The sequence below is a fragment of the Schistocerca cancellata genome, chromosome 1 (assembly GCF_023864275.1).
Source record: "Schistocerca cancellata isolate TAMUIC-IGC-003103 chromosome 1, iqSchCanc2.1, whole genome shotgun sequence".
In the NCBI taxonomy this organism is placed as follows: Eukaryota; Metazoa; Arthropoda; class Insecta; order Orthoptera; family Acrididae; genus Schistocerca; species Schistocerca cancellata.
In genome coordinates this window covers 140,280,697-140,296,323 of record NC_064626.1, presented here as the reverse complement: position 1 = coordinate 140,296,323, position 15,627 = coordinate 140,280,697, and the positions used below count along the sequence as shown (strand labels likewise).

The 15,627-nt window shown below is 38.5% G+C and overlaps 1 protein-coding gene across 1 annotated transcript in view; it reads left to right on the top strand.

Moving 5' to 3' along the window:
• The window catches only part of LOC126153520 (uncharacterized), a 119,235-nt gene extending 107,398 nt beyond the window's left edge, over positions 1-11,837 (top strand). Inside the window, exons 10-11 of the mRNA XM_049916079.1 lie at positions 79-164; positions 11,331-11,837. Coding sequence (XP_049772036.1) covers positions 79-164; positions 11,331-11,414 — 170 coding nt within the window. The 3' untranslated portion in view covers positions 11,415-11,837. The remainder of the gene's footprint in view (positions 1-78; positions 165-11,330) is intronic.
• Positions 11,838-15,627: the final 3,790 nt, after the last annotated feature.

The following is a 15,627-nucleotide window of genomic DNA, read 5'->3' as shown; positions in this document are numbered from 1 at the left end:
TATTCTTTGATTTATGCTTCCTATTTAAAGCACTGACAAGTTGTAGTATTAAAACACTGCATTTCTGCTTTTTCACAGAGTTCTTCAGTATAGCAGACATAGGAAATCATTCTTCAACCTGCATTGTTCCTGCTGATATTCATCAGCTGAATTCAGAAAGAGAGGTAAGACATCAGCCAATCATTCTTTGATAACAACAAATTGCAGAAACTCAAGCATCCTTTTATTTTACTAGTAGGTAAAAAGCGAGTACACACAGACAATTGAACTAAATACAGAAATGCTGTACCTCCAACAAGTATCACATGAATTAATGGAATAGTTTAGTAAGATGTTTAACTGTGATGCACTCATACATTGTACCAGCCGTCTGACTCATAGACACACCTTGGATGAGCAGTGCACAAGGTCTCATTGCATTTGATCAGAGTATATCTTCAAAAAGACGTAGAAGCACAATACTTTTACAGATCACCGAGGAAAGGTCTATTAAGAAGTGTTGATTTGTTTTCACTGCCCCAGGCTTAATTGGTGTGGCTACCTACACATGTTTGACATGGCTGTCAGAGTGCAGTAGCAGATAGGCCACAGTACAGTAGTCCACTTAGCAGTCTAATGCTACAAGTGCCATGCAGAACCTGGTCCTCCTATGGAGTAAAGATGCCACATTGAGAAACTCTGCTAACTGAATGTTGCAGGTCATGGAAATTAACAGTGCAGACACATCACTGTTGATTGCTTAAAGCATGGAAAAATTCAGTTTGTCAGATTATTCATGGCAGAATATTGTATGTAAAGGCTGTTAGTGGCTTCAAAGTTAGTGCTCAGGCATTCATGGACAAGGCAAACTAAAATTCAGGGTAGCAAAACAAAAGCAGAAGTGCTGAGCTTCATTCAAATTATCCTTTGCAAAGGTAAATCCAGAAGTATTGTTCCATTCAAGTCTCATGCCACTGGAAAGGTGAGTAATATAGATAACACCAGTGACGTTGAGAAACTGCTAAAATTAAAAAGGCTCAGTGGCCTGACGGAGACACTATCATTCTCTACAGAATGTGCAATTGAGTCAACCCCTCTGTTAACAATAATCTATCATAGGTCCCTTGAAAAGAGAACTGTGCCCAATAATGGAAGAAAGTACAGGTCATGGCTGACTACATGAAGGGTAGCACAAGTGATCCTCAATAGCCTTGACATACATTTGTTCTAGAATCCTAGAACATGTTCTGAGCTCAGATGTAATGTTAGAGTTGGACAAAATTCATTCAGATGACGGATAACCACTGTAGGTAAAATTATTATTCATTTACACCAATAAAAATATTTGTTTTTTGTGAACAAAAGGATGCACAAATAAAATATAATAACATCAAATCCAGAAACATTTATTGCTGCATTTCTTTGTCACTTATTGGACAGATGTACTTTTTATTGAATTTAGATTTACTTTTTGGAACCTGTTTTCTTCTACCATTTCACCAGACAGTTTATTGGACTTTGGAGGATTTACCATTGTGGCATTGAAAAAAAATCAATTAAAAATATCCACAGGCGCCGAAGAGAATCTTTTGAAAATTGCCTTTATTTCAGAACACGCGCGCACACACACACACACACACACACACACACACACACACACACACACACACACACACACACAAAGAACTACCTACTGGTTACCTTCCAAGAATTTATTACCTCCAACTTGACTTAATTACGTTTCCACAGGTCCGTTCCCAATAAACCTGTCAGTAGAAGAAAGAACAGCCATTCACAACCTCAAGACAGATCCTGGTATAATCATCCTCCCTGCACAGAAACCCTTCCCCATTGTCACGATGAATTACAGTGATTACGTGACAGAAGATATCCACATCTGAGTCCCCCACTTACTAACCCCCTTCCCCCCCCCCCCCTCCCAAACAAACTGTGATTCCATCCAAGAAATCTAGCATAACCCCTAGTCAAATCCTTTGGTTAATCCTAGAATATCTCCCTCCTCCTGCTAATGGTAACCTCCCAAAACTGGTAAACCTAACAATCATGAACACCCAATTGTAGCTAGTTGCAGTGATCCCACTGAAAGAATTACTGCCCTTTTCGACCAATACCTCCATCCAATTTGGAGTAGCCTAACCTCTCATATTAGAAATACAAACATTTTCGTCATTGACTTTCACACCATGCCCACTCTAGTACCACCTAGGCCCCTACTCATCATTGTTGATACTACATTCCTGTGCAACATCTCCCTCCTCCAAATTCCAAAACTACCACTTCATTCCGTATACATCCAGCTAATTACATACTCACAAATAACTACTTTTCTTTTGAGGGGAAAATATACATACAAACCCGCAACACAGCCATGGGCACCTGCATGGCTCCCTCATATGCACTATGTTCTTAGGATCTAAAAACCCCAAACATCATGTTTGTTTCATTTTCACTGAAGATACTTCCCTGATATGGACCCCAGTGCAAACACACACTGTCCTCATTCCTCCACAATTTTAACACCTTCTCTCTCATTCGTTTCACATGGTCATCGTCAGCCCAGTGTGCCTTCTTCCTTGATGTTGATCTCCAGCTCATGATAGCACCATCCATACTTCTATCTATATCAGGTCCACTAAACATCAACAGTACCTGCATTTTGGCAGCTGTCATCCCTTCCAGACCAAAAAATCAATCCCATATAGTCTGGAAACTGGTGGCTAGGACTTCTCCAATGATGATATTTCCCTTGCCCAGTATGCTGCAGGTCTCACTAAGGCCTTCACAAACAGGCACTATCCACCAAATCTAAGTTGCATAGTTCTCCCACCCTACCCTCTTATATACTCCCTTTTCCATTCTTCCACCATCAAGAACCTGGTGAAACGAGGCGACCCCTCCTCCATCACCTAGTATCATTCCGGAGTGGAACAACTTAATCATGTCCTTCACCAGGGCTTTGACTATCTATCATTGTGCCCAGAAATGAGAAATTTCCCACTCACAATTCTCTTCTAAAGGGTTCTGCCGCCCACCCAACCTACACAATATTCCGTTCCATTCCCATGCCGCACTCATCCCCAACATCTTGCCACACGCAACATATCCCTGTGGAAGAACAACCTGAGTGCAAGATACGTCTGATTTACCCACCCATCACATCCTGCTTCAATCCTGTCACAGGCTTACTCTATCCCTTCAGAGGCAGGCCCGCATGTGAATGCAGCCATGTCACATACTAACTCTGCTGCAATTTCTGCTCAGCAATTTATGTAGGTGTGGTCGTCAACCAACTGTTAGCCTGAATCAATGGCCACAGCCAACTTGGCCAAGAGCAGAGTTGACCACCCATTGAGAGAATACGCTGCTGAGCACAATGTGCTTGATTAAAATGGCTGCTTTGCAGGCTGTGCCATAGAAATCCTTCTCCCCAGCACCAGATTTTCTGTACTACCTAGAGGGGAGCTGTCCCTGCAATGCATCCGTTGTTTCTGTAATCCATCTGACCTTAGTCTCCACTAAACAACTGTCCCAGAACCCCAACTTCACTCAGACTGCACCTCATCCTCCAAATCCACTCTTCCACCTCAGGTCACTGTTCACTGCTCAAACTGATCGGTGGCAGTATCCGTGTGTTGCATTCCTATCCTTTGCATCTGTTGCGTCTCCCTCCCACATTTCTGTCCCATACACATGCTGTGTCTCCTTCCTGAATTTCTACATAGTGCACCTGCTGCTGCTCCACACGCATATCCTGTCCACCTGCTGTCCTCCCTCTCGTATTAATATTATCCCATGTACTTGCTTCCTCTCCTTCCGAGCTGCCAATTACCCTCCCCCAAACTTCCCTCCTGCTGTCCACCTGGCACAACCCCTCTATCCCCAGTCTATATTCAGAACTGCAGTCCCAGCATTGTGTATTCACTTGGCTCAATATAGATGCATATGTGTGTGTGTGTGTGTGTGTGTGTGTGTGTGTGTGTGCTGTAGCTTGAAAGTGGATTTGTCTGATAGTGAATTTTCAATCTTTTTAGTGTACATGTTGATGACTCAGTGCCCCTACTATTCAGTGAGTTGTTGCATTTACTGCTAAATTATTTAGCTTCAAATCATTATCTTCTTTGGCAAAAAATTGAGAAATCTTCAATTCTTCTCTAATGTTTGGTAAGTTCGCTGCAGTTTCTTGTCAGTTCCACCTTCCAAATCTGATTCAGAATCAATAAGTGAATTTTCTCTTCCTATCACAACTTCATTTTCAGTCAGTTCCATTTTAAGTCGTTCTGGGTGGACACTTCCAGACGGTAGCCATTTCTTTGGCTACTATATATGAGACGTTTATTATTACTCTCCATGGATCATGGACGGCAATCCAAATGAACCATTTATTTTTAAATTGAAGATAAGACAGTGCTACAGTAGCTGCATGCTCTCCATTTGGTGCAGAAAAGTTAAAAACAGTCTTCAAATTCTGTCACAGCCCTTATCCATAGGATGCTGCCAGTGTTCTGCAATATTTGACGGGTCTATCCTCTTGTTGTACAGTCCAAAATTCATATACCAGTCAGGCAAAATCAGTGTGATTATTGAAGCAATCATCTCAGCAACTCAACAAGCTGAAGATACCCATTTGGCAAAACAACATGTTCAGCTGCGCAAAGAAGTCTGTAACTTCCTGCTGAAAATCCTCATCCGACAAGAATCATCAGCCCTTCAAGGCCTTTTTTAAGGGACAGAAGGCTTGATAACCACAAGGTCAGGACTATACAGCAGGTGCTACAGTATCTCCAACTTGACATTTTCCATATGGGGGGCTTGACTGGCAGATTGACTCGTGTCAAATCATGACCAACATGGAGCTTGGCACACCATTCTACAGCACTGGTGTTCAATAGACATGCTGCCCTCTACACATTCTTCATTCTTTGATGGGTGACTACCGGTGTTTTGTCTTCAGCAGACAAGAAAAGAATAACAGCACATTAGTCCTGTTTGGACACATTTGGTGATAATATTGCTATAATTAACGTTTCCGCATTCACCGCATGTACATCGGAAAGACACAAATGCCACTCAAATCCCTTGCCTACAAGTCGGTGTGTATATAACCGCATTGGGGTCTTGCTATGTTGCATATATGCTGCAGCAGTGCCCTCAGATCGAAACTTTCCGATTGCCCCTTATATATTAACAGCATTGCAGGTAATGTTTAAAGTACTGTTTGAAAAATGCTGCACAGGTATTCAGTCAGATCCCGATAAGTTTTGAAAGTGGTGCAAAGATTGGCGGCTTGCTTCAAATGTACAGAAATGTAAAATTTTGCATTTTATAAAAGAAAAAAGTTTAGTACGGTGCAGCTACCAGTCAATGAGTTGCAGTTAGAACGATCAGCTTATACATATATCTTGGAGTAAAAATTTTTGGAGGTATGAAACTGAATAGTTACATAGGCTCTGTCATGGATAAAGCAGGTGGCAGACTTCAGTTCATTAGGAGAATACTTGGAAAAAACAATAAGTCTATGAAAAACAATAAGTCTATGAATTAGATTCCTTATGAATACCTGTGCAACCCAAGCTAGAATATTGCTCAAATGTTTGGGGACTGTACCACATAAAACTAAAAGCAGATAAAGAATGGCACTTGAATAGTCACTGATTCTTTTGACTCTTGGGAGAGCATCATGGAGATGTAAAAACTTCGTTGGTAGGCACAAACTATCTTGTAAAAGCCTATTTACAATGTTTCAAGAATTGACTGTAGGTGATTATTAATACATTAAAACCTGCTACATATTGCACCCATAGAGCTCATGAAGATAAAATTAGACTAACCACTGTGTACCAAGTGCACGTAAGTGATCATTCCCTAGTATGTGGTACAATGGGAAGTACCCTATGAAATACACTTGACAATGGTTTTTACAGTATGGGTGTAAGTGTAGGAAGTACATGCCAGTTGGAGGGCAAAGTTCAGACTGTCGGTGCTCTCATATTCAGATTTAATATGGGACAAAAATCACCTTCCTGGTATGTCTGACATCAATTCTTAGAGGTCAGCGATAGCTGCTATAAATTCAGCAAGGCACTGTCCCTCCCCACTGCTCCATTATGGTGCCAACACTTTGATAGCCTATTTAGGGACATGAATGTGCTGGACGATCACCAGTCCTGTGAACTCATTTTCTGTTGGGAATATCTAGGATGTCAAAAGAAATGTGCATGTTTCAAACTCACTCTTTTCTTAATTACTAACTATTATTTACCCAACAGAATGTTCTGTGTGTTCTTCATATTTTCATTGTTTTCAGTTATTCCTTTTATCAGATTTTCATTGGACCATCACACACGTTCTCCTAAACAGATAGTTTTGTTTAGTGCAGTATATTTTATCAAATTCCCAGTAAAATTTCCTTGAAACTTTCGCCTTTTCTGCACTTGTTGTTTGATTTCATTTGATAACTCTTTTCTTTCGGGAATGTTGAGTATGAATATTTTTTTATGAATCAAGATGAGCATACCAGATTAAAGTAAACAGAAAGTTTGTTATAACATGACAGTTATACAGACAGGGACAGCAGTAATTTAGCAATGAACTTAGACAAACAGCAGGAGACGTTATGTATTGCTGATCATATACAAGTAAGTTATTTGCTCGGGTATTGATATGCATAAAGAAATGTCTACTGCTCTAGTTACCAGTAGACAAAATTTGAAGAGGAATTGAATTAATAAACACAAAAGTAATTTGGTGGTGTCTGAGGCAGTGCTATTCTGTCATCAGAGGGTTTTATATACATGTCACATCACTTCCATCTGGCGTTCTAGGGATCGGAGCATGGAATGTCAGATCCCTTAATCGGGCAGGTAGGTTAGAAAATTTAAAAAGGGAAATGGATAGGTTAAAGTTAGATATAGTGGGAATTAGTGAAGTTCGATGGCAGGAGGAACAAGACTTCTGGTCAGGTGAATACAGGGTTATAAATACAAAATCAAATAGGGGTAATGTAGGAGTAGGTTCAATAATGAATAAAAAAAATAGGAGTGCGGGTGAGCTACTACAAACAGCGTAGTGAACGTATTATTGTAGCCAAGATAGACACGAAGCCCACGCTTAATACAGTAGTACAAGTTTATATGCCAACTAGCTCTGCAGATGATGAAGAAATTGATGAAATGTATGATGAGATAAAAGAAATTATTCAGGTAGTGAAGGGAGACAAAAATTTAATAGTCATGGGTGACTGGAATTCGAGAGTAGGAAAAGGGAGAGAAGGAAACATAGTAGGTGAATATGGATTGGGGATAAGAAATGAAAGAGGAAGCCCACTGGTAGAATTTTGCACAGAGCATAAATTAATCATAGCTAACACTTGGTTCAAGAATCATGAAAGGAGGTTATATACATGGAAGAACCCTGGAGATACTAAAAGGTATCAGATAGATTATATAATGGTAAGACAGAGATTTAGGAACCAGGTTTTAAATTGTAAGACATTTCCAGGGGCAGATGTGGACTCTGACAACAATCTATTGGTTATGAACTGTAGATTAAAACTGAAGAAACAGCAAAAAGGTGGGAATTTAAGGAGATGGGACCTAGATCAACTGACTAAACCAGAGGTTGCAGAGAGTTTCAGGGAGAGCATAAGGGAACAATTGACAGGAATGGGAGAAAGAAATACAGTAGAAGAAGAATGGGTAGCTCTGAGGGATGAAGTAGTGAAGGCAGCAGACGATCAAGTAGGTAAAAAGACGAGGGCTAGTAGAAGTCCTTGGGTAACAGAACAAATATTGAATTTAACTGATGAAAGGATAAAATATAAAAATGCAGTAAATGAAGCAGGCAAAAAGGAATACAAACGTCTCAAAAATGAGATCAACAGGAAGTGCAAAACTGCTAAGCAGGGATGGCTAGAGGACAAATGTAAGGATGTAGAGGCTTATCTCACAAGGGATAAGATAGATACTGCCTACAGGAAAATTAAAGAGACCTTTGGAGAAAAGAGAAACACTTGTATAAATATCAAGAGCTCAGATGGAAACCCAGTTCTAAACAAAGAAGGGAAAGCAGAAAGGTGGAAGGAGTATTAGAGGGTCTATACAAGGGAGATGTACTTGAGGACAATATTATGGAAATGGAAGAGGATATAGATGAAGATGAAATGGGATATACGATACTGCGTGAAGAGTTTGACAGAGCGCTGAAAGACCTGAGTCGAAATAAGGCCCCAGGAGTAGACAACATTCCATTAGAACTACTGACGACCTTGGGAGAGCCAGTCCTGACAAAACTCTACCATCTGGTGAGCAACATGTATGAGACAGGCGAAATACCCTCAGACTTCAAGAAGAATATAATAATACCAATCCCAAAGAAATCAGGTGTTGACAGACGTGAAAATTACCGAACTATCAGAAAAATAAATCACAGCTGCAAAACACTAACGCGAATTCTTTATAGACGAATGGAAAAACTGGTAGAAGTCAACCTCGGGGAAGATCACTTTGGGTTCCATAGAAATGTTGGAACACGTGAGGCAATACTGACCGTACACCTTATCTTAGAAGAAAGATTAAGGAAAGGCAAACCTACGTTTCTAGCATTTGTAGACTTAGAGAAAGCTTTTGTCAATGTTGACTGGAATACTCTCTTTCAAATTCTAAAGGTGGCAAGGGTAAAATACAGGGAGCAAAGGGCTATTTACAATTTGTACAGAAACCAGATGGCAGTTATAAGAGTCGAGGGGCATGAAAGGGAAGCAGTGGTTGGGAAGGGAGTGAGACAGGGTTGTAGCCTCTCCACGATGTTATTCAATCTGTATATTGAGCAAGCAGTAAAGGAAGCAAAAGAAAAATTCGAAGTAGGTGTTAAAATCCATGGAGAAGAAATAAAAGCTTTGAGGTTCGCTGATGACATTGTAATTCTGTCAGAGACAGCAAAGGTCTTGGAAGTGCAGTTGAACAGAATGGACAGTGTCTTGAAAGGAGGATATAAGATGAACATCAACAAAAGCAAAACGAGGATCATGGAATGTCGTTGAATTAAGTCGGGTGATGCTGAGGGAATTAGATTAGGAAATGAGACGCTTAAAGTAGTAAATGAGTTTTGTTATTTGGGGAGCAAAATAACTGATGATGGTCGAAGTAGAGAGGATATAAAATGTAGACTGGCAATGGCAAAGAAAGCGTTTCTGAAGAAGAGGAATTTGTTAACATCGAGTATAGATTTAAGTGTCAGGAAGTCGTTTCTGAAAGTATTTGTATGGAGTGTAGCCATGTATGGAAGTGACTATAAAAATGGACGTTAAATAGTTTGGACAGGAAGAGAATAGAAGCTTTCGAAATGTGGTGCTACAGAAGAATGCTGAAGATTAGATGGGTAGATCACGTAACTAATGAGGAGGTATTGTATAGAATAGGGGAGAAGAGGAGTTTGTGGCACAACTTGACAAGAAGAAGGGACCAGTTGGTAGGGCATGTTTTGAGGCATCAAGGGATCACAAATTTAGCATTGGAGGGCAGCGTGGAGGGTAAAAATCGTATAGGGAGACAAAGAGATGAATACATTAAGCAGATTCAGGAGGATGTAGGTTGCAGTAAGAAGCTTGCACAGGATAGAGTAGCATGGAGAGCTGCATCAAACCAGTCTCAGGACTGAAGACCACAACAACAAGAACAACAACTTACTTCCGTCATCACCCATCTCTTGCCTGGACTCAGAGCTGCCTCTAGAGTTCATCATTTTGCAAAATATGTTGTATTTCTCTCAGTTTGGTCATTGCAATAGGCCACACATTAGCAAACTAATACCAGAAGCTCATATTTTCTGTCATTTGTGTTTTTTGTATACTGATAAAGTGTGCTAATGAGAGAAATTTTATAGTCAGCCAAGGCTTACAGTCAAGTGGAATGAGCTTTAACTAACAGTATTGTTATGTCAGCAAGTCTGTAATTCATCATTCTCATTGCCTCAAGTTATAAAATGCTGCAGATAGATAAATTCATTAAGGGGGAACATACATGAAAGCAATAAATCTTGTGAAAAAATTTTGTTGGTTCATCATTTACTACGTAGTATTAAAATTTCAATTCCTGAATATTATGATCCAACGCCGCTCCTTAGTGTGATAAAAATAATAATTTGCCGAGGGTTACATAGTGCCACACCCCTTTCTTGTTCTGTATTTCTTCATATTATTTATTCCTGCTTGTTTAGAAGTGGTTCCAAAGGAGTAAAGTTTACAAAATCTGGTATAGATCTGTTATTACAATCTGCAACATGCCTCATTCCAGCAAAGTGTAATCGCTACATTTTAGTAATTTTGGCAGACTGCGAACTGTACAGAGGCTAGGATTTGATCAAGGAGCTTTCATACTGTTGACATTGAAGGATATTGATACAAGGAGAATTGCTGCAGCTGATATTATTGCTACTCTGTTTTAAAATAAGATTCACCAAAGAAGACAAGCAAAGAAAAGAACGCTCGAGGAAGAGGAGGAATATGCGTATGGTTTGCACTAGTTCACCAACTTAATGTAAAGCCTGATTACAAACACTATCCAACCTTTAATTCACATTTCCCTTAACTTACATTTTGGAAACTTTATGTACCTTTTCCTTACAAATCACTGATTATTTAATACAATAGTGAGGTATTTATGTAAGAGAAAATCGTTAAAATTTGTGCCCCCCGCCCTCTCTCGCGCTCTCTCACACACACACACACACACACACACACACACACACACAGTGCGTGTGCATACATATTTAGAGAGCTGTAAAAATTAAGCAAAAGAAGGTATCAAAATTCTGTTCCACAGATATTTGTAACAATGGTGTATCAAATATTGTACAAAAAATGCTTTAATTTCTTTCTGATAGATTTTTCAAAAAAGGGACATTCGTACTCACGTTGTTAAAATAATTTAGTTGTTTATAATTAAAACTAAAATGCCAGTAAGCATCAGAACACGTGTGTATGCATATAACATTTCTCAACAACTGTGCCAAATGTAGTGACATTGCCCTGAGAACTTTGGGCTCTAAGGTTTTTTTTTTTTCCCCCTCAGTACTGCAGTTCTGCATATGTCCCCTCTTAAACACTATAAGCAGGCCAAATAAATGAGTTAGACCAATTGAGACCAAGTCTAACTGTCCTCAGTTTTTGTATTTAGAAATTAGGACAACGATATTGTATTGCAGACCCTCTCAGTGTTTTAAGTGTATGTCTCTTAATATTAATATGAATTTGTTTTATTTTTTTCTGTAATACAAGTGATTTATTAATTTCACAAGCAATATTTATTCTTTCTTTCTATCTATCTTTTTTTTAGATCTGTCCAATATGTGATGAACTGATTGCGAAGGATTGTATTGAGCAACACGCTGCTCTCTGCGCGGAAAATAAATTTGGGTAGTGCCTGATTATTAATTGTAATTGTTTCCCGAATTACTATCATGTGAACGTCTTCCGGAGAAATTACCTGAACATTGTGGCCTTGTGGTGCTGTACATACAACATGTTTAATGGAATTGTAATGATTTTTTTGTGATAGTCTCAAATATTTTATGTACATGTCTGTGTGTGAGTTACTGTGCTCGCTGTCAGCATATTCACTAAACTTTTATGTATTTGTAATTATTTAGCACAAATAGTTGGGAATATATGATGTTGGAGTTCAGTCATGTAAAATTTTCTAAATGATATTATAGTCGTCTTTTGACAGTAAAATTATTTATTTGTACAATCCACTATTGCATTCAGTTCATGGGGCCACCATTATCAAGTGAAAACACTTTCCAAATTCTGAACACTTTCCAAATTCTGTGTCTGTTAAAAATGGAGACCTTGGTATTAAGCATTGAGTTGAGCTCTGTAAGGTCATTATCTCACAAGAGCTTTGTTGCCAGATTTTGTTATTCTTTTACTATCCATTTAGTAACATGTACAATTGGTTGTGGATGCTTCTGAATGGATAGTTTGGCACCAACTGTGGGCTAGGGATATGCTTTGTGCATGAAAGCCCACGAAGATGGTGAGAAGAAAAAAAATCAGCCAAGTAGGTGTCATGGCAATAGAAGTAGTACACCACAGACCAGCTGTAGTAGAGTACCAGTAACTCATAGCCAGTCGCAGAGCTGTCCTGAAACTGTAACAGAACCACCTGAACAAAGGTTCTCCAGAAGCAGCCACTCGCTGCAGTGTAGAAAAAGCTCAACCCCTCGGATGAGCAGGAAGAGAACGAAAAAACACTGTGACAAAGCTTGTAGAGAGCTAAAGGCCCTGCAGAGCTCAGCTTCACTCATAATACCCAGGGCTCCATTTGTCCGTGCGGTTCGAGAGAGTCTGTCATCTTTTTCAGGATATACAGAAGCTGAAAGTATTTCCATTTGATAATGGAATGCCACACAGCCAAAATTGCAGTAGTGGGTGTACAGATAACAAATCTACAATCAAAACAGGACCACGATGTCATTTATAAAATGTCTCAATATAGTTTATCATAGTGTTTATAATCATGTGGAAAGTTTTACTTTGTTACAATACTATGACAACCAAAGAATTTATGTAGAGTATATATTGCACACTTTATAAATGAAATGATGTAATATTTTGTAGTTTTCTTGTAAATAGCAAGGTATGAACCATAGTAAAATGTTTTATGACTTATATATATTCATTTGACCCCATTCCTGCTCGCTTTTGTCATTACATTTTTCAAAGTGTATGAAAGTTCAAAAGAACAGAAAAATAAAGCACATTTTTTCAGACTTAAAACTTTCTGAATTCAGTTACTAGATAGCAGCCTGTATATTAATGTTATGACCATGATGCATGTAAGAATTCAGTATAGTAAGATATTGGCTTTGTTTGACCCATGATCAGAAGCATTCGGCAATGTTTGCAAACTGGTTTTACTGTGCATGTGCAGCAGTGAAGAGTTTCCAACTACTATTGGTTTTTACACTGCTTGTGTGCATATTCTGTATGTTTCGTTGTTTGATCCTGTGCAAAACTTCCTTTAACTCTCCATTAGATTCCATTATTCTGGAGCTAAAGTGCCATATTTGGTAAGTAACATATTTTAATTTGTGTGCTAAGAAAATCTCATGTTTAGATGCTCTGATACATAAAAGGTCCATCAAAATCATGTCATTGTTGGTGCAACATGGTGGAGTACAAGTCAGGAAATGTGACATCAGTGTAGAATCCTGTTATCTTCCAACTATCAATGTTAACAATTCCAAATTAAGCTACTTTTCAAAGCTTTAAGGCACAAATTCCATGCTTGCACATGTATAATGCTCATAAACAGTATAAGGAAAAGATATATTGCTACTCACAGTAAAGATGACCCTTTGAGTTGCAGACAGGCACAATGAATCTCATTCTGGTCCGAGCTGCTGGAGATGGCAGTTTTTTTTGTGTGTGTGTGTGTGTGTGTGAGAGAGAGAGAGAGAGAGAGAGAGAGAGGTGTGCTTGCTTGTGTCAATGTGTGTGTGTGTGTGTGTGTGTGTGTGTGTGTGTGTGTCCTTTTCTTTCTGTGAATGTGTGTGTGTGTGTGTGTGTGTGTGTGTGTGTGTGTTTGTTTTCATTGTGCCTGTCCCCAGCTCAACATATCATCTTTATTGTGAGTAGCAACCTATCTTTTCCTTATATTGTTGACATTGCAGGGTGGAGCTTCCATTGCATAATGAACAAAAAATAGCTACAGAAAGCACGTAGAACTAGAGTACAGTTTTAATTGGGCGGAACAGTGCCCAAAACTGTGTGCACATTTTGACGTATATAATAGGTGCATTATGGGGTAACATATGTCATGATTGACAATGATTTGGTGTGATTAAAATCCCCCACCCACTCCTGCAACATGTGCGCGCACGCGCGCACACACACACACACACACACACACACACACACACACACACACACACCAGATTAAAACATTGGCATAGTTACAAAAGCTATGTACAAAAAACATTCACTCAAATAGATTCTGCATGATGGCATACCTCTTTTATTCTTGCATGTGGTTATGTTACATTTCTTTGAGTCAGTATGTGAAAAAGATGACAGTTTAAGAAGAGTTGTCAAGCAGCAAGATTCTTGTGAAACAATAAGAAGACAATGCATTTATTTTTGTTAACAAGTTGTACCTTGTTGAAAAGGGTTATTTTTTTTAAGGTACATGGAGATTCGTAGATTCATTTTTATGTTTTTTGCTTTACTATAAGCATTCACTTTATTACTATTATTTCTAACAGACTTGGATGTTCTCTGTATGTATGCACTGTCATGATGTGAATATTGGAAGATCTTTCACATATGTCTATTGTATTGATCAATGCCTTCATGGTTCCTTTCTAAGTGGGAACAGAGCCTGAGCTAGACAGAGAGTGAGTAACCAGAACATGAATTATTCTATTAAAACAGACATAGCACAGTGAACAGTCTCTGAGCTTGTGCTAAGTTATGGATGAGTGTAGCATACTTTGTTCAAGTTGTAATTTAATAATGTGTGTGTGTGTGTGTAGTTTTTTATTAATCTGGATCCACAAGTCTAAACATGTAATTTCTAACACTGAGTACATATCAGGAGTTTCAGTTTCCACATCATTCTCATATATGGTTTTTAGATATTAAAAGTTTAGGGATGTTATTCTCCATAATTTCAAGATGAGCTTAATCAGCATTTGTGTATGATGCCAGTCAGTTTTATAGAGGAACTGTAGCAAAATAACTCTTACAATTTGTCATCTAAACTTATCTGTTCTTTTTTAGTGTGTTTTAATGAAAACAAGATATCAGTGGTGTGGATAATTATATTAAAAAAACTGTTTTTAAAATATACTCACACTTCACACTTGAAAAATGTAGTATGATAAAACACTGTATGCTGCCAATCTATAATTTACCAAAGAATGACATTTTGTAAATTTAAGACATATTTAAGGGTTGTAATTGTGAAATAATGTGAGACCTAGAGAAGCTAACACACAGAAGTCGAAATATTTCTTGTGAATGAAATGTTTTATTCCATATTAGTGTAAAGAACAACCCAATTTATATGACGAATGAACCCAAACTTGGGAAGGAATCAAATTTGGAAAAGCAAAATTTATTTAGCAAACCAGCAAAAATAACTTAAATGTTCTGCAAGACAATTAATACTTGCATCACTAATAACGTTGAAATCAAATCCGAAAATTAAAACAGGCACATAACAAATTACTAACAGAGTGTGAATATATTTAAATTCTCTTGGCAGCTCCCAGTTACAAAAAGTTCATTTGTTTCCATTAGATGGGAAAATTGCCTGCCTATATACATTTAACTTTGTAGCTTTTGCTCATTTTGATGTTGGAAGAATTTCCTGTGACAGGGTTCTGACATTTGGAAACCACAATTGGCCATTTCTCATACAGCTTTCAGCAACTGATCACCATTGGCCATTGCTCACTCAGATTTCAGCAACTCATAAATGACTGGAATTGGGAGAATCCTCTGCCTGAACATAACTTCTGCTCTGTGCATTATCATGCCTGGTCCCAACATTTCCTCGAATGAACCAATTACTGTACTGCAGTTTCCAGTTGCAACAAAAAGCTTAAATAAGATAAGTAAAATCC